Genomic DNA, 26,275 nt, shown 5'->3' on the forward strand with positions numbered 1-26,275 from the left:
CCCTGCGCGCGGTGCTTCCCGGCGTGCAGCGCGCAGCGCACGGAGCGGCGCCTCCCGGCATCCTCCCCTCCTCTCGCCCCGGCCGCCGCCCGCCTCGGAGCCGCCGCCATCATGAAGTAAGGGCCGTGGCGGCTCCCCGCTGCCCCATCCGGGGCCATCCGGCTTGGGGGGACCGCCGGGGGGCCGCGCTGCCCGCCCGCTCTCCCCCCTAACTCTTCTCTCCCGCGCAGGGTCGAGCTGTGCAGCTTCAGCGGGTACAAGATCTATCCGGGCCACGGGCGCCGCTACGCCCGCACCGACGGCAAGGTGAGGGTACGGAGGGCCCGCGGGGAGGCGGCAGGCTGAGGGGGAGCCCGGCAGGCCCCAGGGGGAGCTCGGCGCGGTGCCGGGGGAAGCGGAGGCCTCGCTCCTGAGGCGCGGGAGACCTCGGCCGCGGTGCCCGGTGGCCTTGCTGCAGTGCCTGGCCGCACGGCTGGGGCGGAGCGGTGCGGGGTAGCGCTGCCTGGCCGGATCCGCGGGAGAGCCGGCATTTAGGTTCTGGTGTGGGAAGGGTGTCTTAAAGTATGTGGTCTGAAGTACCAAAGTCGTGTAAAAGACGTTGTTTAGACGTAGTGTGTCTAGTGCTGGGATTTGCTGAAGCAAACAACTGGAGTTGCAAGTAAGTTGGGTACAGATCATTGGGATAAAATATGGAGGAGAGCCACCCCTTTCAGGCTCTTATCTCATACAAATAGAAATACGCTTTTCGTGTCTACAAAAGGAGGCTATGGGCTTTGGATGTGCCGGTATGGTCATCTTGCTGAACAGAATCTCCTGGGAAATGACAGCTAAGTAAACTGATAGAATCCTCAGGTGCTCTGCTAGGAATTAGTTTATACTCTAAATTGAATTGTATAGCTAATAAATTAGCCTGCTAATTCAGCCTGTTATTCTAGGCAAGAAGGTAAGTGTTACCATGCAAGAAGGAATTGGGCAGAGTATCGGTCTCTGTGTGTTCCTTAGGCCAGGTTTTGACTCGTTGAAGGGTATATAGTTAATTGAGGGCAGACACTTGAAAAGTATGATGCTGGATATGGCTCTTCATGCTGTGCATAGAATACATGCAGCAGTGGATGCAAGCAGTAATTTGAGTTTTCCTCATAAAAATTAAGCTGCTTCAGAATGTGTTGTAAGATACCAGTTTGATAAATTGAACAGAATTCCAAATTTTGAATTTCTTAGATTATTTTCTGAAGGTTTTAATTGTCAGAGCTCTGTAAAGAAACACAAAAGCACCACTGTTGTAAAACACTGAATCAGAGAATTACTGCATGTGTTAACATAAACTGATGATGTTTTTCGTAGAAACAAAGCTTACACAAAATACTTCATCTTCCCAGGTTTTTCAGTTCTTGAATGCAAAATGTGAGTCTGCATTCCTTTCCAAGAGAAACCCCCGTCAAATCAACTGGACTGTTCTGTATAGGCGTAAACACAAGAAAGGACAGTCAGTAAGTATATACCAACTTAACAGCGTTCCAGAGGTTTCCACCAAAAGATGTAGTTGCTGGTCTGTTAAAACAGAGGTGACTTGAGTATGCTGGTGTTTAACAAAAGCATGACCCATATAACCAGGATGAAAAATGACCAGTTATGGTGAAAATGTGAGTGCATTTACATGGGTTTATATGCTGCTTTATGTTTGAAAGGTAACCAATTCAGCAAAAGCATTGTATTTGTATTGTATCACTTCTCTGAGGGACCATTCTGAAACACGGTAGGCTCAGTAGATTTTAACAATTGTATCAGTGGCATGTATTTTAAAAAAATAGTTTTATGAGAAGGTGGGTCATGCTGTTTAATATGCAGACTTTTTAAAAGTTTGGACTTGTAAACTTCCTAAATGATGATAGCATAGAGAGCTGATATGGGGGTTAAAGAGGGGGGGAACTTCGCACACACTCTTCTTGAAAACTTTCGGCTGTAACTTAGTAGGAGGTCTTTGCTATGTAGTTGTCATTGCATGAAAGAGACAAATTAATAAGGCATGTAGCATCAGGTATTTTCAGTGGTCTTATTTAAACTTGCATAGCAAAAGAACATTTAGAAAGGCTTACATCTGTGTTATAAGTCAGTGGTTTTAGCAGTTTGTTTGGAGAAGGAATGTGGATGCTCAATGGCTTACACTGCTGCCCAGCAGGGTGATCTCACTTGAAACAAGTGGGAGGTGTTTTCCTTTCAGAAGATGCCATTAAAGCAAACTTTATCATCCCCTGCCCACCCACACCCCTGGTTTTTTTTCTGGGAGCTTCAGGAGGCAGAACTTCTGACATTCTTCCAAAATACTTTTTTTTTATATACATTGCAAAGGAGGATGCATTGGTATATAGCTATTCATCTGGTTTTGTAGATGAAAAAATGAGTTGCCTTCAAAATGAGGAGGAATATTCTACTTCTGTATACGGTTTTATAATAGCTTCAGTCTTAATAGCAGCTTTTTTCTGTAACTGTTTTTAACTTTTTATTTAATGTCTGATGATACTAATTATCTGTCTTCCATCTCCTGCCATTTTAGGAAGAGATCCAAAAGAAGCGCACACGCCGTGCTGTTAAGTTTCAGAGAGCTATCACTGGTGCATCTTTAGCTGAGATTATGGCTAAACGAAATCAGAAGCCTGAAGTACGAAAGGCGCAGAGGGAACAAGCTATTAGGTGAGAGATCAGATACATGGAATTATTGCAGGCTTTTCAAAGATTATTAATGCTTTTCATACAAGACCTTAAAAACTCTAGATGAGCTCTATGTTTTATAAGCTGCTTTGTGTGTTGGTTTTTGTTCATTTTTTGATCAGTGTATTTGAAGAGAATACTGAATAAATTTGGCAAGAGACAGTAGCAGTAGAGAAGGGCCTTTTCTTGCCCCTCCCTTTATGAAAATACTGCTTTTGTCACATAGTTGTGCTGCCTCTAGTACTCTTCCTAGAAGATACTGAATGCAGAGTATAGACCTGAAAGAATGCATTCCTTTCTTGATCTTACAGAGTTCTTAACAGTGTTGCAACAAAGAAGCAGTGAATGGCAGACATGGATAACTCTTTTTCTGTGAATTAACAGGGCTGCAAAAGAAGCCAAGAAGGCTAAGCAGGCAACCAAGAAAACAGCTGTTTCTGCTGCAAAGGTAAGATGCGGTAGGTGGGCAGAAATCATGAAATGGAACGTAACATGTTGTAACATTCTGTTGCAGCACTTCACTGGAAGTTCCTGTTTGTGTTTGGAAGAAGCATTTGCTTATCTTTTTTGATCTGGAAGCACCGTGACCAAACTTCTGTACTGAACATACTCAAACAGCTGAATAAATGAACCTTTTCTTCGGAATAAATACTGCAGTAAAACAACTTTCTGACCATACGTCAGAGATTCTTGATAGACAAGGTTTTAGCTGGATGTGACATCTTCACTACCTAGGAACTTGTTAACAATGTATTGATGACTGCTAGCATCTATTTCATTATTAGTGATGAATTAATATCGTATGTTGGCATCATACATGTGTAGGCTTAGTGCAGTTATGTGTATAACTGTCTGTTAGTGTGATTCTGATCTGACAGATTGTAATTGTGATCTGACATAAATTGCCTAGTTTCTGTCAAGAATCTTAAATAACAGGGAAACTTTCAGGGCTGCAGATAAATTGCTTCTTTTCACTCACACATATTATTTCTCTGCAGGCTCCTACGAAGGCAGCACCTAAGCAGAAGATTGTGAAACCAGTCAAGGTTTCTGCTCCTCGCGTTGGTGGAAAGCGCTAACTTGCCAAAACTGTTAGTTGTGCTGAATAAACTATCTTAATTAACTTTCATAACTTGTGCCATGTTCTCTTCAACTGTGTGAGATATGCTGAAGAGAATTAACCTGTAAAGTAATTGTGTCTGGTTTTGCAGACAGAACATCCTCTTGCTGTAAAACACTTGGTTTCTTAGACAATCCACCATGTTAGCACACATTTCACAAGTCTTCAATGAGTGACTCGGGTGGCAGGGAAGATGGAGCTGATGTTTGCGGAGCTGTTCTTGCTCCTTGAAGGACAAAGCAGCACATAAGTACAAGTTTATTCCCCATCAATGACAAATGGCATAAAAAGGGGTTTCTGAGCTCAGGAATAAAATCTAAAGGGGATGTGAAGCAGTACCGTCTGCAAGCAACTTAAAAAGGCTAATGCACTACTTGTGTTGTGGAACGCATGTAGCAAGACGTAGAGGATCAGAGGAGAAGAAATAGGTTGAAGAATGGGAATGGATGGTTTTGTGCACCACGTGGCTCTTATGCACGAAGGTTCAGATGCAACTCCTGGGTCAGGAAGTAATAAAACAATGGATTGCTGGAAGCTGTTGTCAGGAAAAGCATGGCTGTGAAGATTGAACTTCAAGTGCAGCTGATGGTATACCCGTCAAGCCCATGTAGGTTAATATTTAACTTCCAGAATGCAGATAGGGATTCCCTTAGGAATTTCCCGCCCCTAGAGGGTATTGTATTCTTCATGGAATTACATATATCTGCTTTAGTAAGCACAGTGTAGGTGGTGTTTTGATGGCTTTGGTACAGCAGTGGCCTCTGACTTCCTACAAGCATTGGAGAAAAAACACTTCTGTTTTCTAGATTGGCTATTTGTTGGTTTATTCGTGACACATCTTAATGTCTGTTCGCTTGGAGGAGCTTTGAGGGCTCACTTTGCTACCTTATCGGACTGGTCAAGAAAGCTCCTATCTCCCATGTTCATAGTTTGCTTCCTGCAGTTCTTTGTGGCTTCAAAAACAATGGCTGTTACGGGCACTTTGGGTTATATTTTGAGTTATGTCATACTTTGTTTTGGGTTTATTAATAAAATAGATACAGCTCTGGATGAAGGTTGCAACCCATTTAAAGTAATTCTAGCTTGATCAGATCTGTAGGATTTGCACTGTTATCTTCCAAACAGGCTTTCTGCTGTAAAAAGCATAGGAGCTACTCAGGTTTAGAATTCAAAGGAGGGGCTTTAAATTGGGTAACACTTGAAAGTGGAGGAGCCAGAAACTGCAGGGGGAAAGGGGAAGGAAAATGTTACAGGGAAAGGAATTCTAATCATTTAAAACTCAATTCTGAAAACACCACTGAATGTTACCTATGCTAGCAGTGACTGAAATCCTGATTTTATCAGTGTCCTGTAATATATATAATATATATATACACCTGAGATACTGCATGCATGCTTGTGAGTTTTCAGCTAAAAAGCTGAAAGTGAAGGTGAGCTTTTACAACCTGCTTGAAACCATTAGCAATACGTAAGTATTGATTGTCAGCTATGACTAATTAGTAAGTCAGTATTGTAAATGCGTTGAGGTTTGCAGGCTTTATCTGTTGGGTGTTACTGCAGAGGTGCACAGAAATGCTTTAAGATTGCTCCTTGCTGTTTATTCACAAGTTTTGACTGATACGGTGAGATGGAGTAAAGAATAACAGCCCATCAGCTTACTCCTCTCACCAGCTATGCTTCAATGAGCAGGGCAGGCTGTTCAGAGGAGGGCATTAACCTGGTGTAACTGCGCATTATTTAGCTCAAACAAATGTAATGCAATGAATTAAGACAGAAATTAGTAAGTTAAAAGGCCATGTGTTTACCTAATGCAACAGAATTAGTTGCCATAAAAAGGTTTTCTTTCCCCTTACAAACCAAAAAGAGCACGGGCAAGGCCGGCAGACGTGGCGGCCCCCGCGCCACCCATGCGAGGCCGGTCGCGCGCTCTCGCCGCAACGTGACATCACGGCTCCCAACCCCCCGTAGCTCCCGAGCCCCGCGCGGCGGCGGCTGCCCGCTGCGGAGCTGGCTCTGACGGTGTTTCATTTCGGGGCGTCCCCCGCTGCCAGCGCCGCGGCCGTGCCCTCCCCGAGAGGCCTTGCCCGGCTCTAAGATGGCCGCGCGCAGCCTCCGCCCGGCCTCTCCTTCGCCCGGCCCCAAGATGGCGGCTCTGCCCCCAGCACCAGCGGCGCCTTCCCTGAGCACACGCCCCTTCCCCACGCCCCGCCGTGCGCGCGGGCTTCTGACCTCACTTCCTCTTGTGCAGCAGCCATTTTGTCTTTCCGTCGCCGCTGCTGCCTGATCTCCCTCCCACCCGCCGCCGCTGGCCGCGAAACTCGTTCCCCCCCCCCGGGCCTGGCTCCCGCCGGACCCGCCGCCCGTGCCCTCCGGTCTCCCCGCGCCTGGGCGAGGGGCCGGCGGAGGCGCGGGAGGCCCCGCTCCCCCTCCCCTGGCCCGGCGCATGCTGCCCGCGCCCCGGGAGGCGCCTCCGCGGCCCCACGGAGCCCCCGGCCGGGGCCGAGGCGCCTCTCCCCGCCGCGGGTCCGCCGCATGTGAGCGGCCCGCGCCGCCCCGCGGCCCAGAGCCCGCCCCCGACCCCCCTCCGCCCGCCCCCCGGCGGCCGCCTGCCCGGCGGCGAGCGGGGAGGCCCGGCCTGGCCCTGAGGGCGCGGAGGCCGCCCCTTCGCCCCCCGCCGCGCCATGTCTAGCGAGGAGAGCTACCTGGCCATCCTGCGGTACCTGACCAACGAGCGGGAGCCCTACGCGCCGGGGACGGAGGGCAACGCCAAGCGCAAGATCCGCAAGGCCGCCGCCTGCTACGTGGTGCGCGGCGGCACCTTGTACTACCAGCGGCGGCAGCGCGACCAGCAGCGCTTCGCCGAGCTCGAGGTGGTGCTGCAGGCCGAGCGCCGCGCCCGCCTCATCCGCGCCGCGCACCTGGCGCCCGACGGCGCCCACCGCACCCGCCTGCAGACCTGGCAGGGGCTCTCGCAGAAGTACTGGTGGCGAGGTGAGCGGGGGCGGGGGCCGCGGCCCGAGGGGGGCTGGGGGCCCTGCGGGCACCGCTTGCTGGCCTCGACACGGGTGCCGTAGACGCCGTGCTTTGACATGGGTGCCCTGACGCGGGTGCCGTAGATGTGGTGCCCAGACATGGGCGCCATAGATGCGGTGCCGTGACACTGGTGCTCTGACACTGGTGCTGTAGACATGGGTGCCTTGACACAGGCACCATAGATGCCATGCCTTGACACAGGTGCCACGACATGGGCGCTGTAGACACCGTGCCGTGACACAGGCAACGTAGATGCTGTGCCTTGGCATGGGTGCCTTGACACAGGCACCATAGACACAGTGCCTTGACACAAGTGCCACGGCATGGGTGCTGTAGACACGCCATCTCAAAGCACACAGTGCCTGTGGCTCGCTCCTTAAGAGACCAGCCTTGCTGTGTGAGTTATACCTTGTCCTGTGGCTTCTTACTCAGCAGCAGTATTTGGACACATGGAAGTGTAGAGCGTGAGTGGCCCCATCCACGTGCTGCATGCAGCCTGCTGCAGGTAGTGATTTCTCAGCTTGTGCCCTTTCTGTGGGGTGACAGTCTATTCCATGTGACCTGGTTCAGCTTTTAACCTCGTAATACCTGTTCTGACTGGTGTGTGGATGGTGTTTGCTTTTAAAGAGTAGAGCTACTGGTGGTGATTTGCACCCCTTGCTCTCATTGCTGTGTTCGACTCTTTCTTCCAATGAGAGGCCTAAAAGACCGCACTAATTGTCAGTTGGCTCTCCAGTGGTGTCATAGCCATTCGAAATGGTAGTGTATGAACAGCAGTAACTCCTGATCAGCACCACCTTTTGGCTGAGCTGAGGACTTGGTATCTGTATTCTGTTTGCATTTGGTGTTCTAACTTTTAGTCTTAAATATCCATTAAACAAATACCCTCCTGCGTTTCAGTTGCCCGAAGCCCAGTTTCTGTTTGTATTGCTTTTCTTGTTCCCATCAGTCAGCAAGTCTCCTTCCAGCTTTAGTTTTCCTTGTCTTAATTTGGAGGCATTTTGCTCAGGCTGCAGCCCATCCTTCCTGTCCAGATCTCGTTGATTTGAGCATCTTTGATGTGAAAAAGGATTTGCTGTCTCTGACTTGATACATCCATTTAGGATGGTGGTCTCCTTGCCCTTATCTGGGCCCTCATTGCCTGCCCAGCACTGGACTGTTCTAGCATCTGCTGTCATCCTATGCCTTCCTTAGTGGACCTCAGTGTATCTTCTGTTCAGCCGAAAAGAGCATTCTGCATCTTTTGATCTTACCGGTTACTTTTATTTGCACAGCCTATATTCTCTTACTTCTCTTGCACTGATAATATTAAAATTTGTGCTCTGCTTTCAGTTCAAGTGTTAGGTTTCTTCTCTGTCTCTCCTTTAAGACACTGGTTTCTCCTGCCGTTACAGTACTGTTCTGCTGCTCGTGGACAGTCATCATCCTGAGATGGGTGCCAGCCTGTTCTGTCTGTCTGCTCTGTAACTGGGAAGCAGTCGGCTGGAGTATGGCCCAGTGGCCAGGAAGGGTGTTAGATATGTGATTTCAAGAGCAGAGCCCTTCTCTCCTGAGAACTAGTCCAGGTTTCAGGTGAAACCAAGGAAACATAAAAATGTTTGAAATCTGCATGAATGTCTTGGGTTGCCTGAAGTATGTGTTTTCCTGATCTTTACAGACATATATGCATAATGATAGTGCACATCTTTCTCTGGAAAGGTGTGAGCAGTGCAAGTCTAACTCTTGTCAGCCAAGTTTTTGAGCTGTGCAGGGTTTTGAACTACAGAGGCACAGCTGCTGTTATGTATGCTTTTATATTATCCTAATGAAGAAAATGAGTTTCGGTTGAAAGCCATACACTGAAAATGCCTTGGTGCCTAGAAGAGCTTAGGAACTATTGAGTATCTAAAATTATTTAGCCAATAAAGTACTGGTAGGAAATGAATGTCTTTAAACCTCAAAATCATAAGCAGTTGTTTAAATCGTGTAGATAATACATATTGGCATTGTTGCATGTAACACAGTTGGTCCCAATTTTGCAAAAGCCCTTGGGTGAACCTTCCAGTTCTTGTCCCCTTCAGTAAGAGCAAGCTGAGGCCCACTTCTGTGGGTTCGGTGCAGGATTAAGACACAGCTTTCGTTGTTCTGGGGCTCTTAGGGTGAATGTATAAATTCAAACATTTTTTCTAGCCTCAAAAGTCTTTCTGAGAGGGTCTACTTGACATAGTGTAGTGATGTTCTAAATGTTCTATCTCAAATTAACAATGGATTATAGTAGTGATGTACAGTATACAAGGGTGTGAGAGAAGCAGAACTGGTAAAGTCAGAGAAGGAAAACGCAGGTGACTGACTTTGATTTTTCTCAGTAAGTGTGTAATACTGTTTTGCTAATCACCTGCATACTTAATTGCATGTTTAAGGTAAATTGAATGAGGATTTGAAGCCTAATTAAGCTCCATTAATTTTTTTCTTAGGTATTCTTAAGCAGGTTAAAGATTACATAAAAGAATGCAGCAAGTGCCAGGAAAAGCTAGATCGCTCTAGATCTCTATCAGATCCTTCTGAAATGCTGGAGGAACTAGGACTGGATGCAAAATCTCATGAAGACAGTAATGAAACAGATGATGAATTGAATAATGCGACATCAATCCCAGCTGCATCCCCAAAGCCTGTGAAGAAGAAGCCAATAGCAAAGCATGAGCTTGTATTTGTAAGTACCATTGTTTACATCTGAATGTATTTAAGGTGTTTGTTAATGTGTTTTTAGTCACATAGCTATTTTCCATTGTTGTGATAATCTTGTGATAGTAAGACAACAGATATTTTGCCAAAGGTGTTCGGAATGTGGAAGCAGGTTACTGGTATATATGACGTGAGATTAGTTATAATGCATGATCTTTGGAAAATAAAATCACCCTGACTCCTGTTTATGTAAATTGGACCAAAGGGAGAATGAATGGCAAAAGTATAAGTTCTAAAGGATCACATGCAAGATTCTCATAGAGTCTGTATGTGTTACTTAATAAGTGATACTGTATTTATATATAAAAACCTTGTTGATAACTGGGGGCTCATGTGCATGTAAAGATTTTGGAATTAAGAAACAGTTTCAGACTGTACCATTGAAAAATACGGTCAGAGAACTGTTTGAATTTCCATGTCTTCCTGGTTTTCCAGTTGTTTCCTTTTCATCTTTAATTTTTTGTTTGGAGGGAGGGTGAAACTTGATGCATTTAAAGAAAGAACACAATAGTAAAGCTAAGCTGTGGGTTATACAGACTTGAACTGATTGTATGGTTGCAGAAAATAATCCTTTTCTGTGTATCAGTGTGAATGCTTAAAAGGGCACCGTCTATGTTTAATGAAGTTCTCATAATGTTGTTTATGACAGGTTGACAGTAAGGGCCTTGTGAAGCAGTCATCTTCCAAACATTGTCTGTCAGTCTTAAACCAACTGAATCAGCAGAGGCTTTCCAATCAGTTCTGTGATGTGACTCTGCTGATTGAAGGAGAGGAGTACAAAGCTCACAAATCTGTCTTGGCAGCCAACAGCGAGTACTTCCGAGAGCTCTTCATTGAAAAGGGAGCTGTCTCTAGTCATGAAGCTGTAGTGGATCTGTCAGGTGAATTGTTGTGGGTTTCAAAGCTAGAAATCATAATATCCTAAGTACGGTGTATAGTAATTGATTCAGTCTTTTTATGTGTTCAAGACAACCAAATATTTTATCTTGGTTTTTTCCTCTCTTTTAATGTAAAAGTATTCCTTGTGGATTTTAATGCTAAAATGATTGCTCTGGTTTTGCATGATCTGACCTTCCTTATTGAATGGACTATGGGATTTGCAATTTCATCTTAAAATTTCTGAGAAGCTTTGGAAGATTGATTTTTACTTTGCTTAGGCGTGTTTTCTCCTTGTATTAGTCACAAATGTTAAAAAAGGGAACGTAATGAAATGCTTGAACACATCAAGAGGGATGTTGACTAGCTTCTTGGAGAGCTGTTTAGCTGAACAAATACTGCATTGCTCCTTATGACTGTGAAACACTATTGTACGTGTTTCTGCTTGTTTCTCAAACCTTCTGGTACCTTAAAGATAGGAGACAATCCTAAAATAAATGTTCTAAAAATAGTTTTGTAGTGATGAAGAATACTGTAAAGAACATATGCCTACTGTGTTGCTTTCTTGTTAGTTTCTTAACTGTATGTGTCTCTGCATGAACAGTAGTTTTCTAGTATGATTGTCCAGAAGGTTCCACTTACTAAATATTTGATTTATGAATTATAGAACTGTGGAAATTATACCAGGTGCTTATTTGTAAGCATTTCTATCTATATATCTGTATTTTTATTTTTTTCATTACCCATTTCTTGTCTTATTTTTCTGCCATGTCAGTTGTTACTGAAGTCCTGAGTACTTGCTGAATGTAGCAGGTCCAGAAAGGTTTAACTTCAGTTAAATTAGGATTAATGTACTTCAAAAATATTGAGGCTCTCCCAGCATCTTGAAACATTCTTCCAGATCATTTTATTGTGAGCTACCTCAGTTTTACTCACTACAAAACGTTGTCTGAGCTTACTTCCATGTAGAAAATACACAAGGAGGATGCTTTTGTGTAAATGACAATTAACTGAGTCCCAGTGGAGGGGCTTCAGCATTATTTGAAGTGTGTTTTGCTCTAAATTTCAGACTTAACCATATCATGAACTGTTGTATCCATCATGGGATATTTTGGTGTAATTCGAAGTCATCAGTGTTCGCTCTAATCTCATTTTTTTTTAATTCCTGGTAGGGTTCTGCAAGTCCAGTTTCCTGCCTCTATTGGAATTTGCTTATACTTCAGAATTAACTTTTGACTTCTGTAGTATGGCAGAAGTGGCCATGCTCGCCCGGCATCTCTTCATGTCAGAGGTCCTCGAAATCTGTGAAAATGTGCACAAACAGATGGAGGAGAAACAAATCACAGTGTACCAAAAGGGAGATATTCAGACAGTAGAGTCAACACAAAATTTAGCAGAACAAACTGAAGTTGAAACGCAGCCCATGGACAGTGCTGAGCAGCCTGAGCTCGCAGCCAGTGCTGTGCCAGTAGCTGTGAACGGAGCTCCTTCCTCTGCTGGGACAGAGGCAGCAGCAGCACCCCAGCCTGACCTCCTGCTCCCAGAGCCTGCAGGGGCCACTCCAGATGGTCTTTTGAAGCCCGTGGAGCAGTGTGAAACAACTGCGAATTATGTCAAGGTGCAGCTGCTGGAGAACGTTTCATGTAGCACCGTGTCTGTGGCAAAGGTTGAGCCGTCGGCTGTGGAAGCCATGGACACTCAAAGTGAAATTGAGACATATCAAAATGAAAGTGGTAAAGCAAATGCAGACACTGCTTCTGAAGACTCCTCAGGAATGCTCAAGCAAAGAGATGGCCAGCAGAGTAAAGAACAGAGCATTTCTGTTTCGCTGCCAGAAAGCCTAGCGTCCAGCCAGGATGATACTTACAAAAGCAAGCTTCGCCAGCGTTCTGTTAGTGAAGGGGGATATATCAGATTGCATAAAGGAATTGAAAAAAAACTGCAAAATAGAAAGACAAATCCTAAGTCTGCAATACAGCAGGTATTCTGTCTGTCGTTAGGCCTGTTGTCAGTAATTGTCCACTGTTTTGAGACCAATCTGAAAAGATTGTTTTCCCGATTCCAAGCACTGTCTGGCAAATGTTTTTCTTTTTTGAGCAGTTAATGTTACTGCAAACCAAAGTAACTTCTAAGATGTGACAGTTAAAAAACACCCAACATTGGCATCAAAATCCCTTCTGTATTGAAGATCTTTAGAGTGCTCAGTGACATTAGTCCAGCTTGAATGTGTCCTCACAGCTTCTTATGGTTGGACAGAAGGTGTATCTTCTCCCCAAAATTCTTAATGATCTGGGAATTTAATTCTTAACTAACGTGTTTGTCAGTCATAGTATTAGAGGAGTGAGACTCTACATTTGTGAAGAGTTGAAAACAGAACATCAGGGATGAAAAATTTGACATGTTACATAGATCTGAAGACCTAGTTGTACATTATAGTAATGAAGTCCTGCTGCCTTCAGGTTGGGGTCAGTTAAAAAAAAAGGTTCAAAGAATGCTGGTGTTAAACTCTAGTGCTCGGACATACTAAGTGTTCAATAATTGCACTAGTTGCTTCAATTTTTTTTTTTTTTTTTTTGTGTGTGAAATGGTGGTCCTATTATTATTTCCCCTTTAGGAACCTTTCCTTTTTTAGTGCCTACGGATAGCTGACATTCACCTCACTGAGTGAGAGAACAAAACATTTATTTTTGTTACAGAGTACACTTTGCCTTGCTCATTGCTGGCTAGTTAAATCTTTGGAAGAACTGTTACTTTGCAGAGGGATGCTGTCAGGTATTTACGTACTAGAGCCACCAGGCCCACACACAAGGGGATAATTTGTTAACCAGTTCAACACCCTTATAGCTAGAAATTGTAGCAGGGTCTCCTTATGTAGGTGGACAGCTTAAAGCCCAGATGTTAAAACTAGCACAATCAAAATATTTGAGCCATACTTATGGTGGTTGGAGAATGATGAGGTTTTGTTCTGTTTTGGGAGGGGGAATATTGACCTTCAGGAACAGTTCCTGTTAACTTATTTTACTGTTTCTAAATGTGGCCCCTCGACAGATGAGGCCTATGGACAGTGGCCACCCACGGAAAAAACAATGGGTTTAGATAATTGCTCACAATTGGACTTAGGAATAAGTTTCCACTTTCCTAACTCATTTTGTATCTTTTAGCATTTTTGTCTCATGCATCCTGCAACTTCCCCCCCTGCTCCTCCATGGCACTGCATGTCATATAAGTGTTGGGAAGGAGACAGGCCTTCTTGAGGTTCCCAGTTTTGATGCTGGAAGAATAACAGGAAAGAGAGGTTGCAGGAAAAGTGCTGCTGACTTCTGAATGACAGTAATTGCAGTTGGCACGGAGATGTCAGGGGTGAAGTGTGCTTTGTATGAGTAGATTATTTTCCAAGCTCTTACTAATCATCTACTGGCCAAAGTTATTTTTGTGGCTTCACAATGTAGCCAAGTTTGTATAAGTTTTCAGAGCAACAGCAAAATTAAAAAAAAAAAAAATTTAGATTTTGTGCCTGTGTTGAATTTCAGCTTGTTTTTGAGAGATATGGCAGAGCTAGAATGTTTTCAAAAACGTAAGGTATCTCACTTGCTGAGAGAGCAGGAAGAAGTGGGGATGCTTGTACTTTTTTTTCATTGCCTTAGTCTCAGAAACTTGAAGAGGAAGTGGACCTGATACAGGAAGTTTTAGCCTAATCACTTACAAATTTGTCTTTTAAAGAATTCGTCAGCAAGTTTCTACGAAGGAAAACGAGATTATCAGCTTTGGGTAGCACTGCCAATACTGTAATAAAAAAACCTTGGTGCCCAGCACAAAAAAAAGCCCCCAACCAACCACACTAGTAAAGCCGGAATGCTCTTAACCAGAAAGAACTTTGCTTAAATACTGTAAATTTTTTGTATAGGTTATTAATAACTCAGTTTTTGCTGGGTGGTAAAAATGAACTAGCCTTCCCCTCCCACCCCCCCCTTTTTTTTTTTTATTTTTTTAATCTGATGACTTTTATAGTAAAGCCAAATGTAAATCCTGAAAAGGGAAGTTGGAGTTTAGGAAAGGGCTGGAAACATTTGGTAGAAACTGTGACTGGCAGTACTTTGTGGTTCCTCTGTAACTGTCTCTTAGCTCTCACTTAGGCAGTTACTCAGGGCTGAATAGTTAGTTGTGTCTGAAATGGTAAGTCATTGTCTACCTATAATTATAATCGGTTTATGGTTTTAAAACGAGACCAGTTTTTCACCCACCATGAGATAGTTTTGCAGTGAACTGAAGTGGGGTAACTTTCTAGCAGCTAAGTAAACTGAGCAAAATTAGGTGTAATTTACAGTAACATGTGGAAACATCAGCTTTTAGTACTAACTTGCAGAGGAAGTATGAAATATAGTGAAGTAAAGTTCATTCAAGGGTTATGTTTTTCCAACTTAGGTTGCCATGAAGCTGGTACAAAGAGGGAAAAAAATGAAACAGCCAAAAAGAGAGACCATGGAAAATAATGAAGTAGAAGCTCAGCACAAGTGCACTGAGTGTGGAATGGTGTTCCAGCGGCGCTATGCACTTATAATGCACACGTTGAAACATGAAAGATCTAAAGATTATAAATGCCCAGTAAGTTGTTGCCTTGGGTTTTTTTTCCTGTAAACCTCCCTCTTTACGAAAAGTCATTTAGTAACTACATTAGTAATTATTTTTCTTGTCTTTTTTTATATGTGTATTTTCCTTACGGATTTCAGAGATGGCTGCAGCCCTGATCTGGATGGGGTGGTTTAGCCACATGGCCTGACAGCACTGTGTGACGTGGGAGCGTGCTTGCTGCTCAAGGCAGTGCTGGCGTGGGCTTTACTTTTAACCTTACCCGTGAATTTGTAACTGTGTTTAGATTAGCCTGGAAGTTAGCTGCATTGGGAAGTGATCAGTAGTTCTGTCAGTAGCCATAAAATTAAAAATTTCCAACTGTTAATTGACCTGAGATAAAATACCTGTTGGAGTCAGGTTATAGACCTAGCTAATCATATTACTATGCTTAAAACCTTAAGTTACCTTTTTTAAAAATAATTTTTGAGTATTAAATGCAAAATAAAGTTGTAATATTTTCTTTCCCAGTTGTGTAAAAAAGAATTCCAGTATGGTGCCTCCCTGCGAGCCCATCTTGTCCGGCACACTCGGAAGACCGAAGTGAACACCGCAGCTGCTGGTGTGGAAGAGACAGGCATGTCTTCAGTGAAAGGGAGAACTAAACGGGAATTTATATGTGATATATGTGGGAGGACTCTACCTAAGCTCTATTCTCTCAGAATACACATGCTCAAACATACAGGTGTGAAACCACATGCATGCAAGGTAAAGAGAAAGTTCTTTTGTTCTGTAATCAAGTTAGTAATGTTTTCTTTATATTTTAATATGGACGCTGTCCTAAAATTTAGGTCACTTCAGAATAAGGAAAACTACTGTAACATTCCTGATGAAAATTCTTGTAGTTCAGGACTGAGAAAACTAGAATGAAGTTGAATCATAAAAGTTCGTGTTCCTATGTCTATAAGAATGTCTCCCCTTGAGTATTCTTTTTTAACAGACCAGTTCTGGCACTGGTGCAGAATCACAGGCTTGGCCATAGTGGTTCACAAGAGATACAGGATGTTTTGTTGTGTTTGAAGTTAAACACCTATTACGTAATGAGTTTTTTTGGTCCTATTCCACCGGTTGTGGATTTTTTTAGGTTTGTGGAAAGACCTTTACGTATAAGCATGGATTAAAAATGCACTTAGCTCTCCATGAAGTACAGAAACAGTTCAAGTGTGACTTGTGTGAAAAGTCTTTTGTCACAAAAAGAAGTCTTCAGGAACACATGAGCATTCATACAGGTAAGGGACATGAAAGAGGATCCTGTTGCTTTGGTTGGCTGTTGTATGCTGCTGAACTTTAACGGTGTTCTTCATTGTCAAAGGAACTGTTTACAAAAATAAATAGTAGTTTCTCCTTTTTCTTCTATCAGTTAGGCAGCTGAGATAGATATGTAAGTAGTCATCTACATTTATTTTCTGGGCTTATTTTACCTTAGCTTAATATTATTATACAGAGTGTTCTATACAAAAACAGGGAATCGTGGTTGGTCTGTTCCTATGTTTTTATGTACCTATTTAATGCACGTAACATAGGAAGTCAACAAAGACAGGCAACGGGCTGGAGTGTTCCGGAGCACGCGCACTTCCAGCCTGTTTTTTCAGAGGAAAACATGCCAAGTTAACTCTCTTAGAATCTCCGTCCTTTACAAGACTTGCTGTACTAGTACTGCAATTTTGTAAAACCTGGTATTTTGAAAGTTCTTAGCGTGTGAAGGGTGACAATATAATAATGTAATACAAGTAGAGTTCTAAACTGTAATGTGTGGACATTGGCTTTCTTGTTTCCCGAGTTGGGCAGAATCAAAAGGAAGTGACTGTTTCTTTAAGGCAATTTGTTCCAGAAATTAAGCAATTTATATTAGCACTCAGCACTCCTAAATTGATGAATTGTAGCAGAAAACTTTTCTTTTAAGGTGTTATTCCACAAATTCAAGATTTAAGTCATACATACGCAATGCTGTGTTGCTAGAGAGTTTGTGTATTATATATAAACACAGGCAAGTAGGTTTATTTCACCCAAGAGGGCAATTTTTGGGGCTGTTCACATTTCATTACTAATTAGCAGCTGCAATGTTGTACCTGTGTTTAAAAACATGCAGTAAAGTAATTTAGAGTTGCCAGCCCCCCTTCTGTATATTATTATGTTGGCACATACAAAATACACCTAAAAATTCCATCTGTGTGTAATTAAACCAACTTCTCCTTGTAGCACTGCTCTGATTACTTAAGATTAATTACATGAGAAATAAAAAACAGTCTTACAAAGCACTCCAGCAATATGGAGGCCTGGCTTCATATCATGTTTTGTTTTGTTTTTGCTAGGAGAATCCAAGTATCTTTGCTCCATCTGTGGAAAATCTTTCCATAGGGCATCAGGACTCAGTAAACACATAAAGAAACACCAGCCAAAGCCTGAAGTTCGTGGATATCACTGTACCCAGTAAGTTGGTTGGTGGTTTGTTTTTTGGGGTTTTTTTGGTGGGCTTTGTTTCTTGAACATCAACGGTCCTAGTATTTTTAAAAATTAAAAGCAGCTCCTTGTCATAGCATAAAACTCTTTACTGGCCTGGTATAAGAATTAAAGCATAAGAGTAGAAACATGCACTTTTTTTAATACATGTGTTGGAGAGCAAAAGCTTGGGTTTCAACTGTTACCTAGTTCTAGTTTCATACGGTTGTTTTCTAATGAGTATGTTTGCGCTTGTAGCTGTAATCAGTAACGATGTGGTTTTAACAGATAGCAGAGCGATGAGCTTGTCGGAGGCAAAAAGCCTTCAGCCTCTTTTTGCCCTCTTCTACTATGATAGTTGATTTCAGTTTAATTTGAAAATTTCTTACACAGTCTGCGATATCGTGTACTTGTGTGCACTGCAGGATGTGCTGTGTTTAGCAAACAGCTCTGCAGGAACATCATAAATTAAGACTCACTGACTATTGCAGTTAACTTGATTTTAAAACTTATATGACCACGTAAATATCTTTGCATTATGGACTTTGGTTTAGCAGAAACTCTGTACCTGGAAAGAGCGTGTTTCCTAGTGTGTCAGCTGGACACAGATACATTTCCTTGAGCAAGCAGACCGTCGGAGAACCTTTTGAGTGACCTGCGAAGCACAAATGGTGCTTCATTTCCAAACTGTCAATTAGGTTTCTGGAAACTCTCTCGGGTATTAAGAGGAGTTGTACAATTTATGTGATTGCCTTTGTGCAGCTCATGGTTTTAATGAAAGCTATAGTCTAAAGTATTGTTTAAAGTATCTCTGGTAGTGCCACGGCATCCTAGCAAAAATAGTATTTTCTAACTGCTGAAAACTCACTTTAATTCTGTCAGTAATGTTTTTATTTAGTGTTTTTTAATGCTAAAAATCTCAACCTTAGAAATACAAAGAACAGAGCTAATAGGGTCCACAGCAGGGACAGAACTGTTTAATGAAACATTTTACGGAAGTCAGTTTTCTTTTTGAAGGAAAAATATATTTTAAAAAATAATTTTTTTTTACTTAGGGTAGTACAGTCATGGATTCAAAGATGACCTTGACAGCAAAGATACTTTGATTCACCAACTCTTTCAGACAGACACAGTCCTTACATCTTCTACAGAGAAGTTCTCTACTAAGAATATAACTCACATTGTCAGAAATAGTTCAGAGTGCTTCACTAAGCAATAACCAGCCTTCAGTTATCTAGTTCAGTGGCTTGGTATGTAACTCTCCCTGCCAAGCTTCACTTTGAGCTTCTGGCCCAGTTGAACAAAGCTGAACATGAGTTATTTTCCAAAAAATATTTGTGGAAGTTTCCCAGTGAAGTATGTATTTAAATTGCAGCAGTGTGTGAGTGTCTGGGTGGGGTGGTTGCTTCAGTTTTTTTACTTCCCTAGTGGCTTTTCCAAACATGTGATCCTTGAGGGGAGAGCACATGTGCCAACCCCATCCAAGACCCTTAGGGGTCTTTGTGATACTTTTTGATGTGGATCTGCAAACCCATGATTCCTGAGAGTCCCAAGAGCTGTCATTTTTTTTCTACTAGGAGGAGGAGGATGTCAGGGTGTCTCAGGGGACCGTCAGCTTTTTTTTTCCTCCTCCTTTTTTTCCTTTCCCTTTTTTCCCCCTCAAAAGTGAAGAAGGTTTTTTTTTCCTCTCCAGAACATGCATTCTTTGGGAAAGGTAATGTTAAAAGTTTTGTTCCTCTGTGGAAGTTTTTTCTTCTCAGATTCCGCTGGAGGCTGGGAATTCTGAGATTCCCTCATTCCAGAGGTTGATCACCTGTAGAAGGTCAATCCTCCACCTTTGCTTGCTGGTGTTTCTCTGTCTCTGTCCTTTCTTGAGCGGTACAGCTATATGTTGTTACATAAGGAACCGATGCTGATGATCAGACGGAGATATCCGAAGAGCAGCATTTCTTGCAAAGGGAGAAACCATGTCTTTGGTTAGACTGGCCTCGAGTTTTCATACTAAGAGGAGTTAGTGATTTGTAATTTTATGCAGTCATAATATGGCAAGGTATAAACGAAGGAAAACCAGGAGTTTGCCTGGGTTTAGGTGTATACAAGCAGCACGCTAAAGAATGAGTATCATTGCTTCCAGATGCTTTCTTGCAGGGTTCTGAATTTGTTTTTTAATTTATCAGAATACATTTGGGCATTGCAAACAATAAATCCCAGTTAACTTTGTATCAATGAATAATCCTCTTTAGTTAAGGGAAGAAACAGCTGTTACTATCCTCATTAGTTCGTATGGTATAATAGAAATTTCTAATGTCTTTCGGTCAGTTTGCCTTTGATTATTCTCCATAAAAATAACAGAAAAAATATAGTTACCTGTAACAGACAAAAGTGTTTCAGAGATTCTCAAGTTATATTCCAGACTTCAAGATAAGCTGCTTTTCCTTTTAATTTTCCCTAGTTGAAAAGGGATTGTGGTTTATATAGATATTGCTGATGCAATAGGTATTGTCTTCTCAAAGTCTTCAGTTGCTGTTAAGGAGGGTTCCAGTGCCTTTGAAATCAGGATCACCAAGATCTTTCTTTCATGGGATGCTAAAACCTTTACTGTTACAGGTGTGAAAAGAGTTTCTATGAAGCTCGAGATCTTCGGCAGCATATGAATAAACATTTAGGTGTGAAGCCATTTCAGTGTCAGTTCTGTGGAAAATGTTACAGTTGGAAGAAAGACTGGTATTCTCATGTAAAGTCTCATTCTGTCACAGACCCTTACAGGTGAGGAGAGATTCATTTAATAACTGAACGGTACTAATGTATACGATGTTATACATCCGCAGCCAGTCAATAAGGAACTGCCTAGTCCATTGTTAACTGATTGCTTGATGTTGACTGGGGTCTTGAGTACTTGGGGTCAGTTGGGTGACTTCAGGTAGTGTTGTTCAACTGTTAACCTGCTGACGCAGTCCTGGAACTAACACATACGAAGTTGTAAGAGTGTAAACATAATTGATGAAGTTAGAAATGCTTTGTATGTGATCTCACTTCTCTGGAATGGTAAGCGGAAGCTTTGTGGCTGTGAATAAGAGAAAATGTAGCTCAGTCCAACAGTATTATTTCTAATTATGGAACTACTTGTCATTTGAGACAGTATTCTCATTAAACTTTGCCTACTGTAATTAAAGTGCATTTTGGTTTAAAAAGCATGACATAAGCGTAGAGTAGTGGTTTCAATAGATTCCTCACTTAACATATTTTTAGGTGTAATATATGTGGTAAAGAATTTTATGAGAAAGCTTTGTACAGAAGACATGTCAAGAAAGCCACACATGGTAAAAAAGGAAGAGCAAAACAAAATCTGGAACGAATTTGTGAGCATTGCGGAAGAAAATTCACACAACTCCGGGAATACAGGAGGCACATGAACAATCATGAAGGTACGTAAAAAACAAGTACTCGTGACATCCCTGAACCCCTCCCTGTAAATGCTATGGAGAGAGAGGTGATCATTTCTTTGAGTCTGTGTATGTCTGGTGTTGCAAGACACACAGAAGTTCTTACCAATCCTCCAGTTAGTTTTGTGCTAGTCCTGGCTTGTTAACACGTGCTTCCAGTGATTCCCTGAGGTGGCTGTTGGGATTTTCCTAAAACTGCAGTCACACACAAGGGACAGTGACAATTCATCCTTCTTGGAACTTTGATGGAAGAGGAACTTTTTTAGAAGCGATTAGAATATGTATATCTGGCAAAGAATTGGATGTAGTAAAACATTCTCTCGTTTGAAAGGTGCAGATGCTTAACAAAATACTCTTCAAACAGGAGAATGATTGACCTGAATTTTAAAAAGGACCACTGAAATTGGTCAACCTCTTGATTTATAACAAGCAGTAAACTATGTGATGTTTGGGGAAAATATGAAAATATAATAAAAAGTATGTGCATTTTAATTTAGATGTGAAGTATGATACTGATTTTTGAGCATTTGGTTATTCCAGCTCTGTTGGAAGTGTGTATATACTCTTATCTCGGGACAAAAGCCACTTTTTTGAAGCCATTCTGCTCTTAAAGAGCTGTTACAAGTAAATCTGATGGTTGTCTAACCATTGAAATACAATTTTTTTTATTTGTTTCTAAACAGAGAAAGTGTCCTGTACTAAGGTACTAAGCCTAAATCTACAGTAACTGTTAGAGAGGAAAAGCCAGTATTGAAATAGCGTTTGTCACCACTCTCACGCCCCATTAGATACTACAGACCACAGAACTGGGATGCTAAAGGGAGAGTAAGAGTATACAAACGTCAGGTCCAGTGTTTGAACGTCCACGGTGTGGAGGAGGGAAACAGCTGTAGAAGGTGTTACAAGCTAACTAGAGTAAGTGCTGCTTTTATGAGAGGTGTATAGAAGGATTTGCAGAAACAAAGGGCAACTAGAAATGTGACAAAATCTGTGAAGTAAAACAGGATTTCAGAAAGGCATCACTGGCAAAAAATAATTAGGATTTTATTAAGCAGTATGCACTTAAAACAGGGGAGAAACTGCACTGAAAGGAATTTTGGGAAGAAGATATTTTTTAAAATATTAGATTGGGCAGAGCACTTGTGGAAAACTTTATTGTTGGATGTATTATGCTGGCATTATATTGCGGTACAGAAGTGGTAAACAAGGTCTCTTTTTTTTGACATGGAAAAAGTTAGGGTACTTGGAGGTTTTATAATGCTGTTCTTCCTGTCGCGTCTCGTCACCGCTCGTGCGTGTCGAGGAGCACTGGCAGTCACCGTTGCCTTGCCTTCCTTTTGAGAACAGGCGTGAAGCCATTTGAATGTCTGACTTGCGGAGTGGCCTGGGCTGATGCGCGTTCCTTGAAGCGTCACGTGAGGACGCATACTGGAGAGCGGCCCTACGTCTGCCCGGTGTGCAACGAAGCTTACATAGATGCCCGGACACTGCGGAAGCACATGACCAAGTTTCATAGGGACTACGTACCCTGCAAAATTATGCTGGAAAAAGATACTCTTCAGTTTCATAACCAGGGGACGCAGGTGGAACACGCCATCAGCATTTTAGCAGCAGACATGCAGGAGCAAGAAGCGGAGATTAGCGTTGATAGTAGTGAGATTGAGACTGTGGTAGTGACAGGGGAGACGCTGGAAGCCATCGAAGCAGTTGCAGCTAGTGAGGAATGTACATCAGTCTCTACTCTCTCTGACCAGAGCATCATGCAGGTGGTAAATTATGTATTGGCGCAACAGCAGGGACAGAAAATGGCTGAAGTGACGCACGCCATTGAAACTGTAGAAGTAGAAGTGGCCCATGTTACGAAGGTGGAGGAAATATAGCATACGAGAGCGCCAGAAGGGTGAGGTCCTACGACCTGTGAGAGCTCAGTATTTAACTGATTAGCTGAGGCGTACAGTGATGCCTGTTTTCAAACAATTAATCCTCAGTATTGAATGTCTTGGTGACAAAACACTGCACCATTCATTACAGGGGAAAACTTAAGATGCCTCAGTGTGGGCCAAGGCTTTGAAGGATGAAATTTCTGCACTGGCTATAAATGTAAACAAACAAACAAAATTTTTAAATACTTGGAATTATAATGTTTTCTGTGTCATGGAGTAAGTATCATGCTGTAACTCTTAAAAAAATGAAAAGGAAAAAAAGATACAAAGACGCTGCACTAAAAGCTAGAAATGCACAGCTATCGGTAGCATTTTTTTACTTTTGGTTTATGCACATTTCAATTTTGTGAGCAAATCACCTGTGTTGGGTTCTGTCTGTTTACTCCCCAAGATGAGGGAACGGTAGAATGCTTTGTGCAGCGTGTGCTTCATGTGACATGCAGAAAACAGGCTTTTCTCTTCGGGTAGGTACCCCGCCGGCAGTCAGCAAACCCTGGGTGTGGAGAGGTGCTTGAAATGCCAGGTCAGTGGATGGCAGGTCCAAGGTTCAGCAGAATGCTGTAGAACTTTTCGCAGATAATGGGAGGGGGGCTGCTGAGATCTGAGGAAGTGGTTCTGTGAGGCGGATTGCGAATTTCAGTTGACCCGAGGACAGCACGCTGCAGGGAGCTACTTAGAGGAGTAAACTGCTTGTTATGTGTAAGCAAGGAGCTTGTGCTTGAGCCTCCGTGCAGAGCCATATTCAGTTTAATGGTTTGGTTGAGTAAAGGAAGCTGTCGCCTCATTGTTGTGCACATCCAAAGCAGGCAACCTAATGATGGATGTTTCTAACTTTGCATTACCTTTGGTGTAGAAACTAAAATGAAAAAGGTTTAATGGCACTTCTCAGAAATATAAAACATACTGACACAGTCCAGCGAGTTACGATCTGATCTTCTTGTGTAATTTGTGGAAAGGAGGAGCCCAGCCAATTCCCAAACGGGGACACAAAGCAGCATCAGGATAGACAGCTGTGAAAATCTTAGTGTGGGGTAAAAACTAAATTTATTTCAAAATTACCAGAGACCTTATTGCTTGCTGCTGTAAGAAAATACTTCTAGGGAAGCTGCTTACCTGGTGTTGCACCACGTGGATGGAAAAATTCTTACTAGGCGTTCCTGCAAGTAAGTGTGAATCAGAGCCGTGCTTGGCCCAGGTTTAAATGCCTGTGATTTAATACCATGAACAGTGCGTATCTTAGTCCGTGCAAGGCGCGGGTTCTTTCACTGCTGTTTGGGTGGGTGTTTCTTTAGGCCAGAAACACGTCTGTTGAGGTAACTGAGAGTGCTGTGCACATTAAAAATACAGTCCTGATTGTTCAATTGGCTTCAGTCTAGTATCGCCAAACACTTCCCAGCTTTGACAGCAGCAAGATATCCAAGGAGCCAGAAGCCTGTAGAATTGCAGGGTAAACTTCCTAAAGAAAGTTACTTGCATGTAACTGTGCTACCTGTGAAAGGGATCCCCTGAACAAAACGTAAGTAAACCCTGTGACAAAGTAGCCACCTCATCAGAATTAGTATTTCTGCCTTTCATCTTATTTAACTATTTGAGTATCTGTCCACGGAGCTACAGAATGGACTGTTCCTTTTATACTTTGCAAACGTGTAGATAAGCGGCGTTGGAAACTTTTGAAGCAACACGTAGTTTGAGTTCCTGTCTTGGATCTGAATTAATCTGTAGATGACTATTTCAAAGGTCAGGGTCTTCCTGCAGAGAAGTAATGTAGTTATTTACACATCCTGCAGCCCTTTATGATTGTATTCTTTTCTGATTACCAAATGGAGTAAAACTGAAATGAATACATTAAATCAAAGAATAAAATACCGGTAGCTGTAACTCTTGAATTTTTGTATGGTCAAGAATCTGGAGATAGCCATCCTGCTTAAAATTAAAATATTGCCATTAAGATGGAAGATTTAAAAAAGCACTAGGTAAACTTTAACACTTCGATGTTTGTATCTTAAAAATAATTGTGTCTTACTAAAGTGAGAAATGTTAAAGGAAAAAATAGCTGTAAATAGTGCTAAAGCATTATTTGTATATTTAGTGTGTTACCTTACAAAAAGATTATTACCCGCACCTTAGTCTAATCTTTGGTGCGTTTATTTATTTGCCCAACCTACAGAAGAAGCAGAAGTGAATCTGAATTTCGGAGCCTTGTTACCCACTGTAAAACACTTTAAGCGACGTGAGGGGCTGCCGCTCAGCAGCGGACAGGCAGAGCAGAAGAGGTTCCCCGAGCGCGGCTCAGCCAGGAGTGCGGGAGCTGAGCGCCCCTTCCCAGCATGGCTGTGCCTTACCTCCCCAGACCGGGGGCAGGCGGGCAGGCGCTGCCGCTCCTGGCTTTGCTCTTCCCGCATGCGGGATGTTGCCTTATGTTCTTCTTTAGACTTCAGCTCTTCATTTAAGTTGCTCACGACCCTTCTGCAATCGATTGGAAGTCAGACTGCAACTACGCAGTTGATCTTACTGGATTATTTTTTTTAATAAAGCTAATGAGAAGTGTCCATTTATAAAGTATTCCTAGTGAATTCCTGTACATAAAAGAATTTGATTTGTACATTCTCCTGTTTTTATTTAGTGTTAGATGTATAAAGTTACAGTTATTTCTGTTATGAAATAAACTGGGCTTTGCCATGAATTACTCTTTCAAGCAACTTTTCTTTTTCAGGGGGAGGAAAAAGGTGTTGCAGCATTACGTGTTCCTCTTCAGTATTTCCCCTTCCGTGTACAGACAGATGTCTGGTATTAATCTTTGCTTAAGGCTCAAAAAATTAACTGGTACGAGGAAAGGAAATCCATCACCCTCCTAAACGTTGTTGGATCACGGCTGTATGAGAGCATGATGTTGGCAAAACATGTCGCGTGTTGATACCGATGGCTCTGGCTGTAGAACCTCGTGGGGGGCGAGGCGCTTGCCCAGCCCCCGACCCGACATGCAGCTGTGGCTGTTGTAGTTCGTTCCGGGTGTTCCTCCGCTTGGCTTGGCCTTTCGTGCCAGGCCGCCCCCCGAAGCGGGCGGCGCACAGCGCTGCTGGCCCGGCCCCTGCAGTGGGGTGAGTATGGGCAGGGGCTGGGGCCTGGCCATCCCGCATCGCGCCCCGGCCGAGGCTGCCCCCGTGCTGGGGGGACAGGTCCGGCCCGGCACACGCCTCTCCCAGCACTGTCGGGGCAGCTTCCGGGCGAGGCTGGTGCTGCGGGGAGGCCGCCAGCCCTGCGCCCGTTCCCGGGGGAGGGCCGGGAGCTGCCCAGCGTGCGCGCTTCTGTGAGCCCCCGCGGCTAGCCGAGCCCGGCGGGACGCTCGCAGCCGCACCGGAAGCGGT

At 43.1% G+C, this 26,275-nt stretch overlaps 2 protein-coding genes across 2 annotated transcripts; both read left to right on the forward strand.

Moving 5' to 3' along the window:
* Positions 1-3,838, forward strand: RPL24 (ribosomal protein L24). Its single transcript, XM_040583159.1, has 6 exons — positions 1-116; positions 231-306; positions 1,380-1,490; positions 2,555-2,691; positions 3,094-3,157; positions 3,708-3,838. The coding sequence occupies exons 1-6, from the start codon at positions 112-114 to the stop codon at positions 3,786-3,788; spliced, it is 474 nt and encodes a 157-aa protein (XP_040439093.1). The 5' UTR covers positions 1-111; the 3' UTR covers positions 3,789-3,838.
* A 2,242-nt stretch (positions 3,839-6,080) lies between these two features.
* On the forward strand, positions 6,081-25,593 carry ZBTB11 (zinc finger and BTB domain containing 11). The gene is made up of 11 exons (XM_040583155.1): positions 6,081-6,820; positions 9,316-9,551; positions 10,233-10,464; positions 11,632-12,440; positions 14,882-15,061; positions 15,557-15,793; positions 16,170-16,314; positions 17,398-17,515; positions 20,132-20,290; positions 20,774-20,949; positions 22,315-25,593. The coding sequence occupies exons 1-11, from the start codon at positions 6,511-6,513 to the stop codon at positions 22,845-22,847; spliced, it is 3,135 nt and encodes a 1,044-aa protein (XP_040439089.1). The 5' UTR covers positions 6,081-6,510; the 3' UTR covers positions 22,848-25,593.
* Positions 25,594-26,275: the final 682 nt, after the last annotated feature.

Source organism: Falco naumanni, chromosome 2 (genome assembly GCF_017639655.2).
Source record: "Falco naumanni isolate bFalNau1 chromosome 2, bFalNau1.pat, whole genome shotgun sequence".
Lineage (NCBI taxonomy): Eukaryota > Metazoa > Chordata > Aves > Falconiformes > Falconidae > Falco > Falco naumanni.

Bases quoted from the DNA above. Each gene is read 5' to 3' on its own strand.
- RPL24 (XM_040583159.1), top strand. The intron at 1,491-2,554 runs GTAAGTATATAC...CTGCCATTTTAG, and splicing joins AACACAAGAAAGGACAGTCA to GAAGAGATCCAAAAGAAGCG. The intron at 3,158-3,707 runs GTAAGATGCGGT...ATTTCTCTGCAG, and splicing joins CAGCTGTTTCTGCTGCAAAG to GCTCCTACGAAGGCAGCACC.
- ZBTB11 (XM_040583155.1), top strand. From the start codon at position 6,511: ATGTCTAGCGAGGAGAGCTACCTGGCCATCCTGCGGTACCTGACCAAC. The intron at 10,465-11,631 runs GTGAATTGTTGT...AATTCCTGGTAG, and splicing joins AGCTGTAGTGGATCTGTCAG to GGTTCTGCAAGTCCAGTTTC. The intron at 20,950-22,314 runs GTACGTAAAAAA...TTTTGAGAACAG, and splicing joins GCACATGAACAATCATGAAG to GCGTGAAGCCATTTGAATGT.